The following is a 21,170-nucleotide window of genomic DNA, read 5'->3' on the forward strand; positions in this document are numbered from 1 at the left end:
GACAGAGCCAGGAGTGCAGTTTCCAGGCTCTCGGCCTCATGTGGAAAGGTGCTGGCTCAGGTAGTAAATGGCCATCAACTGTGATTGGATTGCCATCAGCTATGGCTAGTTGGCCGTCAGCTGTAACCAATGAGCCATTGGCCACTAATATAACTGCTGTGGCTACACTAGCAGAAAATGGGGCTAGCAAGAAGATGCTGGCTGAGCTAGCAAGAGCGGATTGCAGTTAGCAAGTGAGGTTGGTTGGTTGGCAGAGAGAGAGAAGCAGAGGGCAGGTTGCAGGTCATGTGGATCCTGCTTCCTGTGTCTCCAACCCAGCCGACAGCGAGAATATACTGGTATGACTCCCCTATCTCTGGCTCTGTGGGTGTTCCTTTTTGGCCTCACCATGTCCTGCGTTCTTATGTGGGGAGCGGGACAAGAGACTCCGCAGGCCACCCACATGACACCCTGACTCCTTCAATTCTTTGAAAGTGATACCAACTTTTGTAATTCTTCCCAATATGTGATATTGTTTTTGACATAGTATCATGGCTGGAAGAGGAGGCAGGTGACTTTGGAGACTTTCACTTCTACCACAATAACTCTAACTCCACAGTTCAAGAAATAAATCTGAAGTCTTTCCCTGTTTTTAAATATAACCTTCCTAAGGATGCACTTAGGGACCTGACAGCTACTGGTAGGGTCGTGTACCCTTTGTACCCACTTTGAGATGGAATGGGGCTAGGACTCCACTTATCTCCTGTCTTTCATAAGCTTCCACTCTAACTTGGGGACTCTGAAGGCATTTCAGGTCCCCTGGTATCAGTATTAACCCAGACTGTATATTTAATAGCCCTCAAAAGGTCTGGGTATTTCCCCTTCCCTAATATTTACCTGGAAAATGGCCGCAGGTCCCTTTGGGGAAGTGTTTATTGTATGTGTTTGCAGTGGCATTGCAGGGTCCTTTATCAAGGGGACTAGGCGTCCTCTTCAATCAGTAGACTCTAAGTATCAGAACTTTCCTAGATCTAGAGAGTGAGATTGCAAGTACCTATTCTGGTGACTGATATCAGCCTTTTGCTCACCAACTTTCAATTTTTGTTTGGTTATATAAACCAAGGAGTTTTCTAATCTGTTGCCCATCTACATTTCTCCCAGTAATACCATTGTCTATTAGTCTCTGCCACAGATCCTGGTAGGTCAAGGGACCTTGATTATCGCTCAGCCTTGGTCTGTATTACAATAATTATATTTACCTCGACTCTTAAGATTATGTGCCGCTATCTGGCTTCTGCTATTCTGGAATCCTATCACCCCAATTGATGATAGAGAGGCCAATTCGACAACAGTGTGTCCTGCAATCAAGTATGATGTATAGAAGGCAGTTACCTCTGAACTTCCCAAAGATGCTGGTGCCCCATCACCTGTGTTATCTTTTATTGCTTTTGTGATGGGAATGCCTTCTGAACCTTCCTGAGGTGCGTAGTTAGAGCAGGTTCTCTGATTTATATACTGTTCATTCTAACATTTATCCTTTCCTGAGCCTACTAACACCTTCCTCAACACTCTGTCAAAGGTAGTACCAGTATTTCTATCTCATGGCAGACCAACACTGTGTCCAAGCTTCAAGGCGTCATCCCAACAGTATTTGAGGATTGACTTCAGGTGTCCTTGTCAGGACAGTAAGCTCCATATCAATAATTGTTTCTCATCCTGCCTTATGTTCTTCCCTCCCTGTCTAACATCCTTAAGCTCCACTCCCACACACGCCCCAGTTCCTGCTGATACATGTTGGCCAGGTATTCAAATTCACTGGGTATATATACAATATGTTTCCAGAGGAGGAGTTCCCCACCTGGGTTATGTTGTGACTTGTTCCCAGTCATTGGTTTGAAGGCAGTTAGAGAAGATGGAGCCAGATCTTGAGGAGGACACGCACCATTTTGTGAAGCATCTACCTCAGGTGAATTCGGTTGGGTGTCTCCAGTTGAACGGAGGCTATTCTCCTTTAGCAAGTGGGATGCAACTACCCTTTCTAACCTGGAGGATTAAGAGGTATCAGGGCTTAAGGTTGTTAGGCGCATGCACCCAGATATCCTCAACTTAGTCTTTGATTCTTATTGTCATCACATCAGGTCCCTGACCGTGACATGAGCCCTGTTCTTTGAGCTCTGCTAGCCAAGCAATTAAATTCTGGACTTGATTTTCAGCAGAGTCTGCCCCCTGTGGCTACAAAGGATAAGAACCTCTTTAAACACTGTCATGGAGGCTTTCTCACTTTCACAGGATGTCTTGAGATGTCTGACAATTTCACAGGATGTCTTGAGTTGTTAATCTGAGCACCTGTTTTTATTTTTTTCTTCAAAGCTTCTAACGCCATGAACAAAAGCCAGCCAACTCTATAGTCTTTATAATGATCTCTCTTACTTGTGACCAGTAATGGTGTCCTTACCAATATCTGACTTGTAAGTGACCCAGTTCCAGAATCTCATTCTGAGGGTCTGCTTTTAAGAGCTACTTCTATTACCAACTGTTTTAGCTTAGGTTCTTCAAAAATGCAGAGTCTGAGACAAGGACTCGTGTGATGGTTGTTATTTTGGAAAATGATCCACAAAGGAACAGAAGAAGGAAGAATCAGGAAAGGAGGAAAAGATACCCTTACAGCACCTCATTGAGTTGATCCCACTGTGGGGAACTAGAGGTTAATCCTTCTCTGGTCGCTCTGGGAAGTCATGTGGAGTGCGTGTAAGAATTGTCTGCTTGAAAGGGAAGAAGAGAATTATTTGTCACTCACTTCTTGTATGAGGATTGCCCCATGAGGTATTAACTTTCTTGAATTTCCAGTTTTCAGATAAATTATCTGGTCCTTTTGTATCCTCTAAAGGTGATCAATGAGATTTTTAAAAAAGTATTATTATAAACGTATGGCTTTTACCATATTTTATATGTTTCAGTTTATTGCAATCATTATTCTTGTCGATAACATTCTGTCTTTGGCTATTGGGAGCCCCTTCAAATTGTTTCAGTTTTGACCATGAGGAACTTCTTCACATTGGTTTCTGTGACCTTTTGACATGACCCCAGTGAACTTCAGTAGCTTCCTTGTTTTCTAGTATGACTAGGTGTTCCAGGCTCATTCCTGCTCCACACAGAAATCATCCATTTTCCCAAGGAGTCTGTGTTCCTTTTCGTGAGAAATGGTGTTTAGAGATTACAGTCTTGGCACTAGGGGTCCTCATTGAGTTGGTCATTGCTTCTAGGCCTTTTTCCTGGACAGAGCTATAAATACGTATTCTTCTATGTAAAAGAAAAATACCTCATAAGTTAATACCCATATTTCCGATTCAAATAAAATAGTACAGTTTTCTTTATCTAACTTCTTTGATTTTTTATTTGTATCTTTTTACTCTTATTAACATAATTTCTTAATTTGCTTTAGTTTATTCTACATGTGGATATGATAGTTTCAAACATCATTAACAAATTACTTATTTGCTTTATTCTCTTATATACTATTATATACATCTGTATAATAGTTTCATACCATTTTTAGTAGCAACATGACCCCTGAATACAATTTAAGATTGTTTGTAATTCTGTTTTTTTCCCTTTAGAATATATCCTACTAGGAGGGTACAGTAAAGTTGCTGTATTTTGAAATTATTGAATGAATTCTTCTCTATATAGTTAAGCCATTAAATTGATCTACTTGATATTTTGTTTTCAGTTTTCAGGGATTGACATTTTCCTATCTTGATTTAATTTTGCTTTATAATTATGTAAACTGTTTACCTGGTTTCTGAATTAAAAGCTATCAAAGTATATTCAGAGAAGTTTAGCTTCTAACTCCATTCTCTCTAACATACTTCTTCCTTCCTCGTAAAGTAACCATTTTTCCATTACATTTTACCTTATACTTCCATTTTTGAAAACACGCACATTTTTTCATATTTTCTCCATTTTTAGGTAAAAGGTAGAATACTATACATTTTATCCTGTATCTTGCTTTTTTCACCTAACCATACATCATGGAATTCACTCTGTAGTGATAATAGAAATCTTATTTCTTTCTACAGCTGCGTAATTCTCCATTGTGTGAATTTATAAATTGAAGACAATACCAATAGATTAGGAATCAGTAACTAGAAAGACAGAATTGTCACTTACTGTAATGAGGAAAACTGCAAAAGGAATAGGATTTGGGGGGAACGTCAGGAGTTTGGTTGAAGACACACTTTGTTTGTGATGCCTATTAGACATCAGGGAAAGTTATGAGTAGACAGTTTTGTCTATAAGTGTCTGGAGTTAAAGGGCAAGATCCAGGCTAGACATATAATTTGAAAGTTAATAGTCAGGGAGTACAGTGAAAGAATGGAGGAATACATGCTTCAGTCCAGTTAGTTCTCCCGTTTTCATGAACTCCTAATTATAGCTGAGATTTTGGTTGCCTGATTCTTTGTCCTGAACCCCCATTTCACTGATTTTCCTGGTGAACACAAAGGCAATCATTGCCTCAAAGCAGAGTGGGGAAGAGACAAGAGGAAATGTAAACTTGTTTACACTAGCCTATTTCTCTAGGAGGGTTCTGCCTCAGGCTACAGACGACCTATCTGCCCCCACCACCTCAGGTGCACTACTTCCATCTCCCCAGAGGTGTCTCCTGTCCATGTCATTTGTTCCTGGAATTCCCGTTCGCTTTAAACTTTTCCTTGTCTCATTCTGGGGAAGGGAGCCAGCAAAGTGTGCCAGGTTTCCATCTTTGCAGGAACCAGAAATTCTATTTGATTTGTATAATTAAACAAGGGAAAGGATTATTTATTTTTTTAAGAGAAAAAACACGGGGGAGACTGGTTTATCATCTCTTTCAAATAGCCTATGAAAACATCCCTAAGAGATTGAAGCTGATTAGATTCAAGTTGAGGAAAACAGGGATTCAACAAAGCTGGGAACTACATACTGGGTGAGAAAATTGAAAATTGACTACTGCCAGGAAAAATAAAGTATTCTATGTGAAGAAATGTTATAATATAAATACTCTGAAATTCTACCGTGGGTAAACATGCGTAATGTCTCCTTAAGAGATATTTCCCTAGTCTACAGTATGCAAGGGGAAGGATATCAAAGTTCATCACATTATTTCATAAGGAAGTTATAATTAATGTTAAATATAATCACCACTAAAATAAACAAGAAGAGCAGGTTATAAAATTAAACTAGATGATATAATTTGAGGTAAACAAAATGTAAATAGATATTAGAAAAGTATTTTAATGGAAATTAATATCTATATTTTATATAGTTTCTCTTGATTGATTCTAGGTCCTTAGTATATTTCCTCTTTTTTATTTCTGTGGCAACTTTAAAATTTTTTACAAGAAATATATGCTTTTTATGCACTAATACAAGTGAATATAGGGTCAAAAGTGAGAGTTTTCCTATAATAGTACTTTCCCTTCATGGATGCAAAACAACACACCTCCCAGAGATAACCACTCTTGACAATTTTGTATTTATCTTGCCTGTCTTAGTCTTTTGAGGCTGCTATAACAAAAAATATCATAGACTGGGTGGCTTATCAACAACAGAAATTTATTTCTTACAGTTCTGGAGGCTGAGAAGTCCAAGATCAAGTTTCCAGCAGATTGGGTATCTGGTAAGAACCTGCTTCCTGGTTCACAGATGGCCACCTACTTCTTGTATCCTCACACGGAAAATGGGTGAGTGAACTCTCTGTGGTATCTTTTATAAGGGCACTAATCCCATTCATGAAGGTTCTACTCTCATGATCTAATCACGTCCCAAAGACTTCACCTCCAAATACCATCACATTGGGGATTAGGTTTCAACATGTGAATTTTTTTGGGGAGGGCACGAACATTTAGTCCATTGCACCTTTTTATGTACAATAAACATTTTTCCATATGCACACACACACACACACACACACACACACACACACACAGAATTACTTTATACATATATATTTCTGAAACTTATGATGGGCATGTTCCCATATTAGTACATTTAGATCTATGTCATTATTTGAAGTAGCTGAAATTCATTTCGTACATATGTTAATAAATTACATTTTTATTTCATTCAAATGACACACAAAAAGATAAACTTGAAATGAATCATATCCTCTTTTATTCTTTTAAAATTAAAACAATATGAAAATAATAATAAGTAATACCTGGTCACTGGACCCCGTTGTGTCTATTGTCTAAGTAGCCAGCTTGTGCTTTTTGCCTGTTCACTAAAAGAGAACAAATCCACAGATCTATAAGGCTAAGGTATAAAAAGCAATACATTTGTAACAGAAGCAAATAGACTCTTCTATCCCTCATCTTTAAGACTGGGGAGTGGAGAAAAATGTATTCAACAATTTCTCAGATAAGGGAACAAACGTGCAGGATAAAAAGTAACATTATAGAAAGAATTTGTAAGAGATTATATGGGATAGACAGAAAAACTTTATGCAAAAATCCTTCCTCTAAGGTGCTTTCTCTCATTAAGGTTGGCCTAGTAAACAAGAAAGGAACTTCATTTTTAGAAATGAGATCAAAACCTCAGGTCTTTAAGGTTAACATAGAAAGAGAAATGAGAGATTTCTTATAAAGCCTTCTCTCTAAAGAAAGTGAGGCTTCGTTGCTCAAGGAGAAATTAATGTCAAAGAAAACCTCTTGCATTGGGAGACAAAACTTCATGTACTGAAGGCAAAGGAAAGGGAAAAGACAAATATTTTTGATAGAAAGGAGGAAATAACTTGAAGCAAAATTTCTGAAGAACCCTGCCTCAATATTTCAGGCATTTTAAGGATTGCTATGTGGAAGAGGGATTAGGCCTTGTTCCCTATGACCTCAGAAGGGAGAGTTAGTGTTGCTGGGTGTGGTGGGTAACAGTCACAAACTTATCCAACAGTGGATCTCTGCTGCATGCTACGAGCTGTCAGCAGCTGATAATGTCCAAGCAGAGATGAAATGATGGAGGATTACAGAAGCAATTCCTACTCAGTGGATGATGAGACAAGTAAAGAGTTAATAGGAGCAGGCTTGTGAGCTGGCAGGATGGGACAGGCAAAGAGTTAACAGGAGCGAGCTTGTGGGCTAACAGGAATGAGCTAAACATTAACCACTTGGTTCTGAGTCCCCTGGCTAGCACTGCACCTGTAAGCTGACAAGCACCTTACATCCATCATAGATGGGAACAGAACAATTCCAAATCACAACAGCAACCCCCTGCAAGCTGATATACATCATAGTTGGGAACAGGACAGTTCTCAGGAGAAGATGATTGTAATGGCAGCCCCCCTGCAAGCTGACAGGCAAGCTACATCCTGCATGGAAAAATATAAAACCCCAGCACTTCTTCTTACCAGCACAGCTGTCCCTATTCTGCTCTGCCCTGTCAAAATTCCCTTTGCCACAACTCTTTCTCTCTCAACTTTCAATAAATCTTTTCTTACTCTTGTAGAATCTCATGAATTCTTTTACATTCTGAGAATGACCAGGGGTTAATTCTACACCAAGACAGTGGGGATTAGATTTGCTGACCTCTGAGATCCCTTCCAATTTTGTGATCTAGTGTTATTAAAAGAAACAACCACACACACTCAAATCCCCTTCAGCCGGACTGACATTGGACAGGAGGGTGTGAATGGGGTAGGGTGGCTTTGTGTGCTGGGGAGGCTATTGGCAGGTGGAGGGGGGCTGGGGAAGTATTCCTAACAGGACTCATAAGTATAAACCGTTGGATTTAAAATGTATTACAAAATTCATGGGCATCTGGGTGGGGGCAGGGTTCGAGGGCTCCCCTAAGAAGAGAAACAGGAGCTGGCAGGGTCATGCTCCACCTGAATGGCACTGAATCCTACTTGATCCCAGGCACTGGAGGGGACTTTGAACATTTCAAGGAAGACACTTCAAAGTCTGGTGTGTCCAGAACAGTAACCCCTTTTGCCCTAGTTTGAAGGCTATACTGCCTTTTAGTCTGAAATTGTCATTCTGGATTTACTTAGAAGGCATAAAATTAAAGTTGATAGGTGATGAATGTCTGAGGAAATACGTTGAATGTGATTGTGATTAAAGAAGTTTTTTTGTTTGTTTATTATTCAATTTTGGGCTAAATTTTTGCCTAATTTTCTCCTTAATTTCTTATTTAAATTAAAACTTAAGAATATGTAGTTTACTATGTATCAGGAACTGGAAGAGATGATACATCATCAATGAGATTAATATTGTAAAATTTGAATAATGATGTAATGGAAAAGAGCTTGAAAATTAAATTGTTATTCTACTTAGAAAGAATTATATAATGTAAAGCCAAAGGGTAATGAAGTTCTTCAGTGTCTAATATTTCAAGTCCTAGTTTCAAGGTGAAAGAGAAAAGGTGCACACAGACTTTTCTCAATTGAAGAACTCTCAATCGTAAGTATTTAAGGCTGAGAAAAAAAATCTGTAGTCTCAAAGAACAATTTAACATTATGTGAAATGTCCTCTACCAAAAATACGTTTGTCGTAGAGGCTATTAATGAAGAAAAAAGTAATTTATGTAAACGAAAATCTCTGGAATAAGACAACAGAGTTTCATTACTTTAAGGCCAAGGTAGACAAAGAAACATAAAAATAAATGTTTTTCCATTTAGAGATAAAGACACGTGTGCTCCAATGTTCATTGCAGCTTTGTTTACGGTGGCCAAGACATGGAAACAACCAAAATGTCCTTCAATAGATAAATGGATAAAGAAGTTGTGGTATATATACACAATGGAATACTATTCGGCGGTAAGAAAAGATGACATAGGACCATTTGTGACAACATGGATGGATCTTGAGAGTATAATGCTGAGCGAAATAAATCAGACAGAAAAAGCAGAGAACCATGTGATTTCACTGATATGTGGTATATAAACCAAAAACAACAAAAGAACAAGACAAACAAATGAGAAACAGAAACTCATAGACACAGACAATAGTTTAGTGGTTACCAGAGGGTAAGGGGTGTGGGGTGTGGGGGGTGGGAGATGAGGGTAAGGGGGACCAAATATATGGTGATGGAAGGAGAACTGACTCTGGGTGGTGAACACACAATGGGATTTATAGATGATGTAATACAGAATTGTACACCTGAAATCTATGTAATTTTACTAACAATTGTCACCCCAATAAATTTAATAAAATAAATAAATAAATAAATGTTTTTCAGGGGATGAGAATCTCCTGAAAAAAAGAACAAAATTTTACTCCTGGAGGCAAGAGGGAGCAGTAGAATGAACATAAAGTATTTGTGATGGTAATAAGAAAAACAGCATCATGTCAATTTCTCTAAGAATCCTACTTAATATTCTTTAAAGCTATTGACAAGGCAAACAACAACAAAATACTCGAGGTCTTTAACTACCAGGTAAAAGAGAAAATAAAGAATAAATATGTCTAATTTCATGGAAGATTGCCCCATGCAATATCATCTAAGAAATCCTCTTTGGTTTTATTTTTAGCATCTTCCAAAATTATGGCAAGTGTCCTTTCTGAGCTAGACTGTTCCTTGATGCTTTTGACCTCAAGATTTCAGACACCAAGAGCCCGAGGGCATCAGAGGATTTCCCATCACCTTTATGATTTTCACGACTCTCTTCCTCTGTCTAAGGGTGTCTTCCTTAAAGCTCCCAGTGGTCGTCCACCAGACTCAGTGTGTCTTTGTCAGGACATGGATGAGAGAGGGCAACTGAATGTTTGCAGGCATGATCTGGTGACTTTTCCAAGGAGTAAGATTGTTTTTCACTTCACCTGTTACTTTGCTCAGAGCAAATACTATGGGCTCATGGAAATATCCCATCATATCTACTTCACTTGAGTCACCAAGGGGTAAGTTTATTCCTGTCCTCTTAGAACCATGAAAACATACAAGCACAGTTTCTCCATAAAGAGGGGCTTTTAAATACTGAAGTTGTAAAAAATCCACCTTCTTCTCCCTTGTGTTAGATATATAGCCTGGCTTCTGTGAAGAGGTTTATGAATCTTGTTTAAGAACAACAATTAAGCATGGTCTGTTAATCCCATCTGCTTCCAATAAGAAGAAAGAATCACTACATAGCTGGAATAAGGTCTTTGGCTCCATGTCAGGTGTTAGGAGATGGATTAGAGAAGAAGAAAGTAGCTTGGGGGAGAATCTCTCTAAGGGCAAATAGAAGAGAAAACAATATCATTGGGAAAACCTACCATCTAAGAGAACAGAACTTCACCACTATCAAGCAGAGATGCACAAAAAGAATATTTATGGTTGTTGAAGGTTAAGGGGCCGATAAATTAAGACCCATCTTCCCTGAATAGCTCTGACTAAATTGAGAATAGGTTGAGGAGATGGGCAGATGGAGATAAAAATACCAGTTTCACTATTGAAAGAAAGCTAGACTGCGTGACATGGCTTAGATCTATGGCCAAAAGAAGTTTCTAATCCTTCCTTTGAATTAGAGACTTACCAAGTATGGCATGGCAGACAACTGGGGCCCCTTAAGTCATGGCAGAGAGTAAGCCAAAATGCATGCTATGAAGGTAGGTAGATCACTCCTAGTCTTGTCTTCCTTGATCTCTCTGCAGCATTTGAAACAATTGATTACACTCCCACCCCCAAACACCCTTTTTCCTTGGCTTCCAGGACACCAGATTCTCCTGGTTACCCTTCAATCGCACTGGCTACTCCTGCGGGTTTCCTCTGCTGGTTCTTCCTCTTCTCCATGAGCTGTGAGTGTTGACATGCGAGTGTTAAAATGTTGCAGCATTCACTATCCCCTCCCCTTGCCTTCCTCTCTCTCTTCTATCACAGTCACTCTTTAGGTGATTTCATTCAAATATGGGCTATATGCTAATGACCCCCAAATTTATATCTCCACTTGGGATTTCTCCCTGAACTCCAGATTCTTATATCCAACTGCCTAATCACCATTTCCACTGGCATATCCAATTGGATGTCCAATTTAGCACATCCTAAACCAAACCCTGCCCCGATTCTCTAGTTTTCCAATTGCTTGGGCCAAAAGCCTCAGAATCTCCTTGATTCCTGTCTCGCTCAAACCTCACATTCAATTATCAGCAAATCCTGTGTCCTCTACCTTCAAAATAAATTAAGAATCCCATCACTTCTTCCCACCTCCACTGTCACCATCTTTGTCTAAGCCACCATCATGTCTCACCTGGACCATTGCAGTAGCCAAAAGCTATTCACCACCCAAATCACTCACACAATCTATTAGAACAACAAAGTGACCCAATGGGATCTTTAAAAATCTGAGTCAAATCAACACTTCTGTGCCCTCAAACTTTCAGAGGCTTCCTATTTAACATAGACTAAAGGCAAAGTCTTTACTGGGGCCTACAGAGTCTATATAACCTGTTTCTGCTCTGGCCGTATCTGATCTCATCTCTTACTCTTTCCCTAGAACCATCCTTTCCAGCCACATTCTTGCTGGTCCTCAAACAGGCCAGGCACGTGTCTACCTCAAAGGCTTTTCACTTGCTATTCATGCTGCCTCCACAGATCTTTGTTCACTGTCACCCTCTTACTGAGGCCTTCTCTAATCATTCTATTTTAAATGGGCCACCCTGCCACCCTCACCACCTCAACTTCTATACTTTATTTCCCTTCTCTATTCTATTTTTCTCCATAACATCTATTACCATCTGACACATTTATTTATCTACCTTCTCCCCTGCTTACCTCCATTGCTCCCACAAATACACACACCACAAGGGCAAGGATTTTTTTTGGTCTATTTTGTTTGATTTTTATACCCCCAGCATTTAGAATAGGGCTCAGAAAGTAGCAGTCACGCAAATATTTGTTGAGTGAATGATTTAAAAAATGAATGACTGAATGAGTCCCAAAGGGGAAGGAGCTATGGTAAGCATGCCCTCCTTCTTTGTGAACTCAATCTATCACAACATTCACTTCTTCCATGGGGCTCTAGTGCAAATCTGAGGATTGGGGAATAAGTGTTCCTCCAAAAAGGGGTGGAGGGAAATATAAAAACCTATTAGAAAACATCTTGAATAGGACCACCTCAAATAAGGTGGCTTTTAAGACTGAGGAAGCAGAGGAGTGAACAAAACATTGATTTTTTTTTTTTTTTTTAAAGCTAAAGTTTATTGGGGTTACAATGGTTAGTAAAGTTACCTAGGTTTCCGGTGTACAATTCTATAATACATCATCTATATATCATGTTGTGTGTTCACCACCCATAGTCTGTTCTCCTGCCATCACCATATGTTTGATCCCTTTTACCCTCTTTTACCCCCCCTCACCCCCTTACTCTCTGGTAACCACTAAATTATTGTCTGTATCTATGAGTTTCTGTTTCTTTATTTGTTGTCTTGTTCCTTTGTTGTTTTCAGTTTTATATCCCACGTATCAGTGAAATCCTATGGTTTCGACTTTTCCTGTCTGACTTATCTCGCTTAGCATAATCTCAAGATTTTTTTTAAATTAAAGTTTATTGGGGTGACAATTGTTAGTAAAGTTACATAGATTTCAGGTGTACAATTCTGTATTACATCATCTATAAATCATATTGTGTGTTCACCAATCAGAGTCAGTTCTCCTTCCATCACCATATATTTGATCCCCTTTACCCTCATCTACCATCCCCCTCCCCCAAGATTTTTAAGATGAACTTAGAAAAAGAAATAAAATGAGACAACTTGTGTTAGGAAGGAGGAAATAATCTGTATGTAAAATCTCCTCTCCAAGTAAACCACCTTTGGTCTTTAAGACCGGGGTAAAGAAATAAAAAGTAATTACTCAGCTTTCGAAGACTAAGCTATAAAAGGATAACATTTATGTTAAGAAAGAAGAAAAAGAAATAAATGAGATTATCTGAACTGGATAAGTAAGAATAAAAATTTTCCAGAGCCTTTAGTTCTTTAAGGACAAGCTCTTGGAAGGAAAACAAAATAAAACAAAAAAGAATGAAAGAAAATATTCTTGGTGGCAGAGGTAAATTTATTTGTCTCACAACCTCTGCATGGTTTGTGGCCACATACATCCTCTTAGTACTTCCATTGTGATTGCGCCTCTCAAATTCTCAAACAACATCCTGGGGATGAAGTAAGCGTCAGATCAAGTACTGTGTCATATTAAACCCAGGCTGATGAACCAAGCTCGCCGCCAGAAAGCCGGCCAGATTAAGTGATGATCAGGTTTTATTAAGTTATCTAAGAGGCAAGATTATAATTACAAATGCTTAAGAAATAAGTTTTAGACCATAGGAGAACAAAGAACATTAAGCAATAAATTTTAGGTTTAAGCAATTCATCAAATTACATTATAACAATATGCCTCAAATAAGGAAAGATGAAAAAAATTTATTGTATAGAAATGAGAATAATGGATAGAATTTAATTTCATTGTGTGTTAGTTAGGGAGAACTTACTTTTATATAATATATCGCATATGATGGCCTTTTATCTTCCCTTCATTACAGATCAATAGAGAGGGAAAGTCATTGTGTGTTGGGCTGTCATCTAAGGCAATGATTTCACCTAGCCCAGTGGTATCACTCAGGGTGAGATAGAGCCAGGGAGCCTCAGTGTCTCTGTGAGATTTGGTCTAGTCCCCTGATGGATGACAGCTGACTTTAGTTGCAGGGATCCTAGCTGCTGGAGTGGCAGCTATGCCGTTCAGGCTGGGTATAGGTAACTGTCCCATCTATAGTCAGGCTCACAGGAGAAGAAATGTGAGTTCGGTAAGGTTTAATAGTTTGTATGTCAAGAGGAAAATAAATAGCACCCACATTTTTTTTTCTTGCCAGAACAGGAAAGCAGGCGAAAGGTCAGAACTTGTGCTTACTTTGTGTGTGAGAGATAAGCACGAAGAACTTAATCTACCACGACTCTTTCTTCTAACCGGTCTCTGTTTCCATTCTTGTTTTCCTCCCATTTATTTTCCTCATAGCAGCCAATTAGATCATATTGCTTTTTGATTGAAGTCCTTTAATGTCAAGGCTTTCAAGGCGTCTGCATGATCTGGCTCCGGTCTAGCTCTCGCTTCTCACCACCAGCTCTTTGGAAGTATCCTCCAGACCCACAGGTTTCCTGCAAAGAACCAAGCTCTTTCTGACTCAGGCTTTCATACACGCTGCTCTTCAGTTTTTACACAGTCAACTTCTGCCAACTTTTCAGGTCTCAGTTTCTCAAAGAGCCAATTCCTCGTGTCCCCACACCACAACCTACTCTATGTTCTCCCTGTAACTGTCTCTCAGGGTACTAGGTTCTTTTCCTTCATAGTGCTTATCACGGTTTGTAACGATGCATTATTTAGTACTTGCTTCATGTCCATCTCCCACTAGATTGCAAGGTCTTTGAAGGCAAGGATCGTGCTGGTTTTGTTTACTATTTTATATCCAGCTCTGCAGAAAGGATTGGCCAGGAATGGCCCCTTGAGAAAGTTAAAGCCAGTGGACTCCAGGAGCAGGGCTCTTGATATCAAGTATTAACGTTTCTTATTCTGTGTTATGACGCCTTATGGAGATGTAGAGATGAGATGAGCAGAGGTAATTGTCAGAAAAGCTGAGCCCCCCTAATGGAGGGGTAGGGGAGAAGTGACAGCATTAGGCATATGTGGAGTGTGTAAGCACCGCTAAGGTATAAACATGCAGAAGGACTGGGTTTCCTGAAGTTATGCCGGCTGGGTGCTTGGACCATGGCGCTGGTGTGTAGAGCAGTGACAGAACTTGAGCACATTTGGATGACATGAATCAAGGAATGTAAACTTTAAAAAAAGTTGTATTAATTATTAAAATGTTCTCCCTTCCCCACTTTTTAACTTTTTTTCTAAATTGATTTCATTCTTCTCTTATAATTTAGCCATTCATTTATGAATTCACGTTTATTCAATAAACATCTGGAGCAATGTGTTCTGCATTGTTTAGGGCTAAAAAAAGATACGAAGATCTCCCTTCTAGTCTTTAAGAACTCAACATTTAGTATAGGAGTTTTAATATGGTAGACATATATTCAAAGCATTATAAAACACAGCTGCCTATGATAAAGACTCTAAGAAGGGCAGAAAAATGAAGTGTTCTAGTATGTCTGTGACAGAACCAGTGGTACCCTAATTTATTGACTTTTGGTGTATTACTTAAGACTTAACCAGTAATCTAGAAGTGCAGAACTAAAAAGACTCAACCAGGGGCGTAGTCTAAAAATGAACAAACCAGTGTGGCATAGGTCCTGACCAATCAATCAGAGCATATCTGACTCTTCAGCTAGGACTCCCAACTGATTAGAACAAACGTTGGCCAAATATCAGCTGTATTCAACATTAGACCCTTATCATGAGTCAGGTACTATCTTAACAGGGTTTTTAGTCTGGTTACTACGCTGTAAGTAAGGCAGGGGTTGCAAATAGTCTTCAATTTTTAGACCAAATCAAACTGATAGGTAATGGCTCCCTGGGCAGCTGAGTTAAGGATTCTAAAGCTGAGTGTAAGCTTACTGTAAAAGAATGTGGTGTCTGATGTGTGCCATGGATTAAGAAAGGGCAAATTGTAGCACTCGTGCCATGTATTTGATGTCTTTGCTTGTGATTGAAAAACAGACATATCTGCATTCAAATCCTTAAGCACGTAGGAACTGTGCATGACTTTGGGCAAGTGGCTTTATCTGTCTAGCTTACACATCCTCATTGTAAGACTGGGGTAGTAAAACCTACCTCATAGGATTATTGCGAGAATTAAACAAGAATATATATTGGAGGGACAGTATGGAGAACATTGTGTGAGAATTCCATTGTATGAAGTGACAGCTTCCATGCCATACAAAAATTCTGCCCTCTGTAGGATGGAGGTGAGAGTCCATCCTTATGTCCAGGCTAATGGCAGCAAGAGGCAGGAAAGGGAGTAGAAGGAAGCTTAAAATCGGGACAGACCCAAGAGTCCTGGCAGAGGAAAAAGCGGTGATGGAGGCAGGAGCAGAGACCTGGGAGAAGAGATGTCTCTAACATATTTTTTGGGGTGGAATGCCCTCCCCCTGATCCCTTTGAATCTTCAGGAAATCTACACAAATCACAATATGCTTGGTCCACTGGACTTTTGGGGAGTGGCGGGGGGACTGGTGAAGGGCAGAGTTTTGGGTCAAGGATGGCAAGGGTCCAAAACAGTGTCTTCTCTTGTAGGTGATAAATGCTCAGTAAATGAGAGCTATCACCATCCCCATCGCTACCACAAGTGCTTCAGTAGACAGTTGAACAAGCTGTGATGATGGCCTAGAAGAAAGAGGGTTAAGTTGGCCTGGATGGATCTGTCCTAATTACACTGTCTTTCTTAAACACGTGCTCCAGCCAGTGACTTGTTAAGAAGAAGGCTTTGTTTAAACCTCAGGGCCCAGAAAGCATTTCATAGTCTTGACTCTAGAACGTGCTATAGACCCCAAGTCTGTATGACTCTAAGCTGGGTGAGCCCTTGTGTTTTATTAAAGGATGCTCAGGAAACACAAACCTGTTTGTCTTCATGATAAGCCATGCAACTCCTGGGCATAGAGTCACGTTCTCTGTGATGAGAAGTGAACGTGCCGCTGTGCTCACCCTTTTTGAACTTCCTGATCCAGATGCAAGGCTGACTGCATAGGGGCCTTGACATTTGCACTTAACCCCAAAATAATCTTTGCTGAGCACCTCGTTTGCTTTTCTCCATCTTGCTCTTGTTGCTATTTGTTACAGTATTTTCTTTCAGCTTTTTTGATCTCATCCTGATTACGGCTTCCTGATTCTCTTGGACACCAGTGTGGCAGAGGGTACTACTCTGAGCCTGAGCTGGGTCTGCCAGTGGGTTTAGACTTGTCCAAGCCCTGCTGACAGATTTAGGAGTGGCCTCCAGAAATCTAGCTGTGGAGGGACTGAGGAGCCTCCTGGAGAGCTTTACCTTACACACAGTGGGAAATCCTAATGCAGGACAAGAAACCCAGCTCAGGAACAAAGCTTTAGTCCCTCAAGGAGAAGGCACTTCTAAGTAGAGCAGCGCCTGAACCCCCTCCCCACCACCAAGAACTCAGGTCTGCGGTCTGTATCCTATAAAGACTTGGGGTGACTAGTGTAGCAGAGATTGGCTAGATGCTTACTAAACTGTTTCCTTTTCCTGGGCTCATATTTTGTTGACACACATACTCTGTGTCTGAGTTCTAGCCAAATAAATGTGGGCAAATGTCACATATACCACCTCAGGCTGGGCCCATAAGACTTCCTGCATGATCAAGCATTCAAATAATCCAGCCGAGGTCTCTAGGCCCTAAGGATGAAGAAACACTGGGTGGAAGGAGCCTGGGTCCCTGAATGTCCGGGGGGTATAGAGCCCCACGGATGCCTATCTTTGCCTTCACCTTGACAGTGACATGAGCAGAAATCAACTCTTACTATCTAAAACCACTGAAATTGTCAGGTTGTTTGTTATTCCTTTCCCCGATTGACTCACTAAGTAAACATGGAAAACTTTGTTTAATGAAAATATTGCCTTTGATCTTGAAGAACAGGCAGCGTAGTGTTGGTGTTTTTCTAATAAGTATAACATAAAAAGACGAGAGGCTGTCTTCTCTAGTGGCCATTGCACTAAACAGTTTTGACATTTTTAACAGCACTAACATATGAAATGGCATTGACTGGTGGGAGACAGAAGAAGCAATAACTCTTTTTGAAAGGAGGCAGAAATGACCATGAGGCCTGGTGGTCTCAGAGTTATCAAGAAGAGGGTGGCAGCTGCTGGTGGACACAGTGGTACTGGTTCCAGGAGGAAGCAGAGAAAGCTACTGGGAGCATCAGGACCAGCAGAAGTGGCCATGGTGTCCAGGGAATGGTAAGTATTAGATGAGTGGATTTGATCATGATCCCATGTATGACTCAAAGATTTCGAGCAATACTTGCGATATCACAAGGGTAATAGGAACCAGCAAATATGGGTTTTGTCTGCAAGTATTGGAAGCTTGGAAGGTTGGGGAAGAATACTCTCACTGCAGATCAGTGTAGGAACAACAGGAGGGGCTCTTCTGGCTTCCACTGTGACTTTCAGAAATAGGATTTCTTCTCTTCATACCACATAGAGCAGTCTGGCAGGCTAGTCTGCCCACAGGCATCCCGCCCCAACCACCCTTGTTTCATTTCTCGGAGCAGTTAGCCAAGTTGCATTCAGGAAGCCCTGGGCGGTTGCATTTTCCACAGTGATCTCAGTGGGTGTTTGGGCAATGAAGACACTCGTTTTCTTCCTGATAACTAGAGAGAGCTCACAGGTTTTCTCTATGTGAAAGGCACGGATCATTCATTTGATGGCTGCTTTGACTTTTTCCTTTAATTGGAAGAAAAGTCTATTCAATTTGAGAAAGACTGTTCTAGACTGTGGTTCCATGGTAAAAATGGAAAACACTGTGGAGGCACAGGAGAGATTTCCGGAGGGCAAGTAAGGCAAAGAGGAGGGAAGCTCAGGGAGCAATTCCTCAGCATCTACTTTCCTCTGAAAATCCTGGACAAAGCTAGGGTGATTATGGGCAGGGTGGAAATGCCATAAAGATTAGGCATAGGCAGCTGAGGGGCTGGAGCTGCCACAGCTATGGGATGTGTGTACACTCACACACATGTATGTATACACATAGAATTGTGTTTGCGCACACTGGTGCACTTTGGGTGAGTGACCATACCGTTTCAAGCAAAGTTTCAATCAAACTTTAAACTGTACAACTCCAATTTACTTCCATCACATAAGAAGGGACCGTCCTAGAATCTACCCTTTCTCTAAGAAAAGTGGGCCGATTTCCTCTTATTCCTCATCTCCTATGTAACCTGGCTGTTCCAGTCGACTTGTCCCCTTTCCTAGACATTCAACTTCCTGTTCTTCTGCAGCCGGAGCTGACATTTTCTATATCTTACCTTTCAGGTTATTTTTCTCACTTTTCATGGGTCAAGAATGTGTTCCAATGAACGAATCTGGTATCAGGAAAGCCATGGCTGACGTACTGTGACTTGTAGTGCTACCCTCCTACATGACCTACATAGATGTAAATATGGCTTTTAATCATTCCTCCAGAGAAGAGGCAAACAGTAGAAATTTCGCGTATTGTAGAAGGCTGAAAGCATAAATTACTAACCCATTCAATTATTATTAAATTTGCTTTTATTTGTTATTATTAAATTGTCAAAAAATTGATACTATCTTAATAAAAGGAGAGCTCACACTTATAAAACACTTTCTAAGTGCCAGGCATTGTTCTAAGTGCTCTGCATGTATCCATTTAATTCTCTGAACACTCTGTGGAATAAGGAACTATTTCATTCCCGTTTTGCAAATAAGGAAATAGAAGCAGAGAGACCTTGAGCAACTAGCCTGAGATCTGGCAGCTGGGAAATGGCCAAGTCGGAATTTGAACTCATGGCCTGGCTCTAGAGTCTATGCTTTGTCAGAGTCAGTGACATTTTCTTCGTGGGGAAAAGGGTGGTGGGGATGGTTGTTAGTCTCTCGGATTACACCCACAGGACAGTCCTACTGACAGTTTCCAAGTGAGAAGTATCTTAGAGCCTTTGTTTGACACTAAGAAGTTACGTCACCTTTCTATATCTCAGTTTTCTCTTCAACAAAACAAGGAGGGTGTACTAGATAACATCTTCAGCATTGCTGCACTAAAATGCTGATCTCTTGTTGCCTGTGAAGAAGCAGGTCAGTTTCTGCTTCCTAGACCTTCAAGCTAGAAGCTGCTGGGTAGGGTGTCACATATGTAGATCAACTGGTAAGGAAGATGAGGGTTACAGCTCCAGGAAACCTTGATCTTTACCTAAGAAAAACTTGAAGAAACAGGTGCCTATTGTATGCTGTGTGTTTTAAACAGATTATAAAATTTAATTCTCACAGTAAGGTTGTGAAGTAGATAGTATTGTCCCCATTTGAAAAATGAAGCTGAAACCTAGTCATACCAAGTGACGTGCCCAAGATGGCCCAGCTAGTTAAGGGATGCTGGCAGGATTCAAACACTTTCTGACTCCAGAGCCCCGGGCGCATTGCACAACCCACGCCTCCTATAAGACCTGCTATATCATTCCATTCTCTCTGCAAGTCTACGTGGTAGTCAACCATCTCCCCACTTCACTGAGGAGGAAAGTGACTCTCAGACTGGTGAAGTCACTTGCCAAGTTAGGGGCCTGGCCCCGAGTGGGCGGGAGACGAGCCTGCAGGAGAAGGCACCCAGGCGCGGAGGCCGCAGCCCAGCTCCTCCTCCCCACCCTGCTTCCTTCGCCGCTCGGCTCCCACCTTTCCAGGTCCCCGCCGCGCGCACGGCCCGCCGGGAACTACACTTCCCGTCAGGACGCGGGCGCGCGCACGCGCACCGGGGCCTCCGCCATGGCGACCGTGCTGTCCAGGGCGCTCAAGCTCCCGGGTAAGGAGTTGCAGCTTTGCGACCACCCCGCCCCCGCGGGGCCTGGGGAGATGGGGAGGTGAGGCTCTGGGGGCGAAGCCTGTCCGGGGCTGGCCCCAGCCCAGGCGCTGCAGGCGCGCGTAGGCGAGCGGTTGCAGTCTCCGTGGGCTGTGGTCCAAGCACCACCAGGGGGCGAGAGGGGCGTCCGGCAGGTTGGGGGTCGCTGCCACGGGGCGAGCCGGGGAAACTCGAAGGGTGGGACCGCTGGAGGAGCGAGGGGCAGGTGGCCGGGCGCGGCTGGCGCTGCTGCTGCTGCTGCGAATGTCGGAGCGCGCGTTCCCTTCTGTAGGGGAGGGCTGGTGAGGGGAGCATCCTTTCCCGGGCGCCGCGGACGAGGTACCGCTGGGTCTCCACCTCCTTTCCTCCTGGGTAGGACCTGGGCGGAGGGAGGAGGGGGTGGCAGGACGGCGTGTGACCTGTAGTAGCCTCTCCACTGAAAGACAACAGTGAAGCAGGCGTGAGGTAGGTGGGATAGGTGTTTTCCCTCCTCGTGTACTTAGGAAAATAAGAATCATTTGGCTAATTGATTTGTCCAAGGTCGTCCGAGCAGTATTGAAAACACCTGGACTTGAATGTCAGGAGTCTTTTAACGCTAGATCCTGGGCTTTTGATTCCACTTGGCCCATTTATGAGCTGATCAGAATGATTTGGCACCTGCGGGTTGCAGATAATGTATGGAATATTTTTTTTAAAGAGGCACTAGTGGTGATGATAACTTCCAGAGCTAATTCAGTACTTTGGGCAGCAACTCCG

The 21,170-nt window shown here is 41.5% G+C and overlaps 1 protein-coding gene across 2 annotated transcripts in view; it reads left to right on the top strand.

Moving 5' to 3' along the window:
- FAM234B (family with sequence similarity 234 member B) overlaps positions 1-21,170 on the top strand; it is a 65,667-nt gene that overhangs the window by 13,033 nt on the left and 31,464 nt on the right. The window contains exon 3 of one of the 2 annotated variants that reach the window (XM_074325987.2): positions 5,585-5,699. In XM_074325987.2, coding sequence (XP_074182088.2) covers positions 5,585-5,699 — 115 coding nt within the window. Of the gene's footprint in view, positions 1-5,584; positions 5,700-20,233; positions 20,379-21,170 lie in introns of those variants that run through there. The other variant, XM_019744757.3, reaches the window with a different exon arrangement.

This window comes from Rhinolophus sinicus, chromosome 1 (assembly GCF_057876585.1).
Source record: "Rhinolophus sinicus isolate RSI-liver-muscle chromosome 1, RSI-T2T, whole genome shotgun sequence".
Taxonomy (NCBI): domain Eukaryota; kingdom Metazoa; phylum Chordata; class Mammalia; order Chiroptera; family Rhinolophidae; genus Rhinolophus; species Rhinolophus sinicus.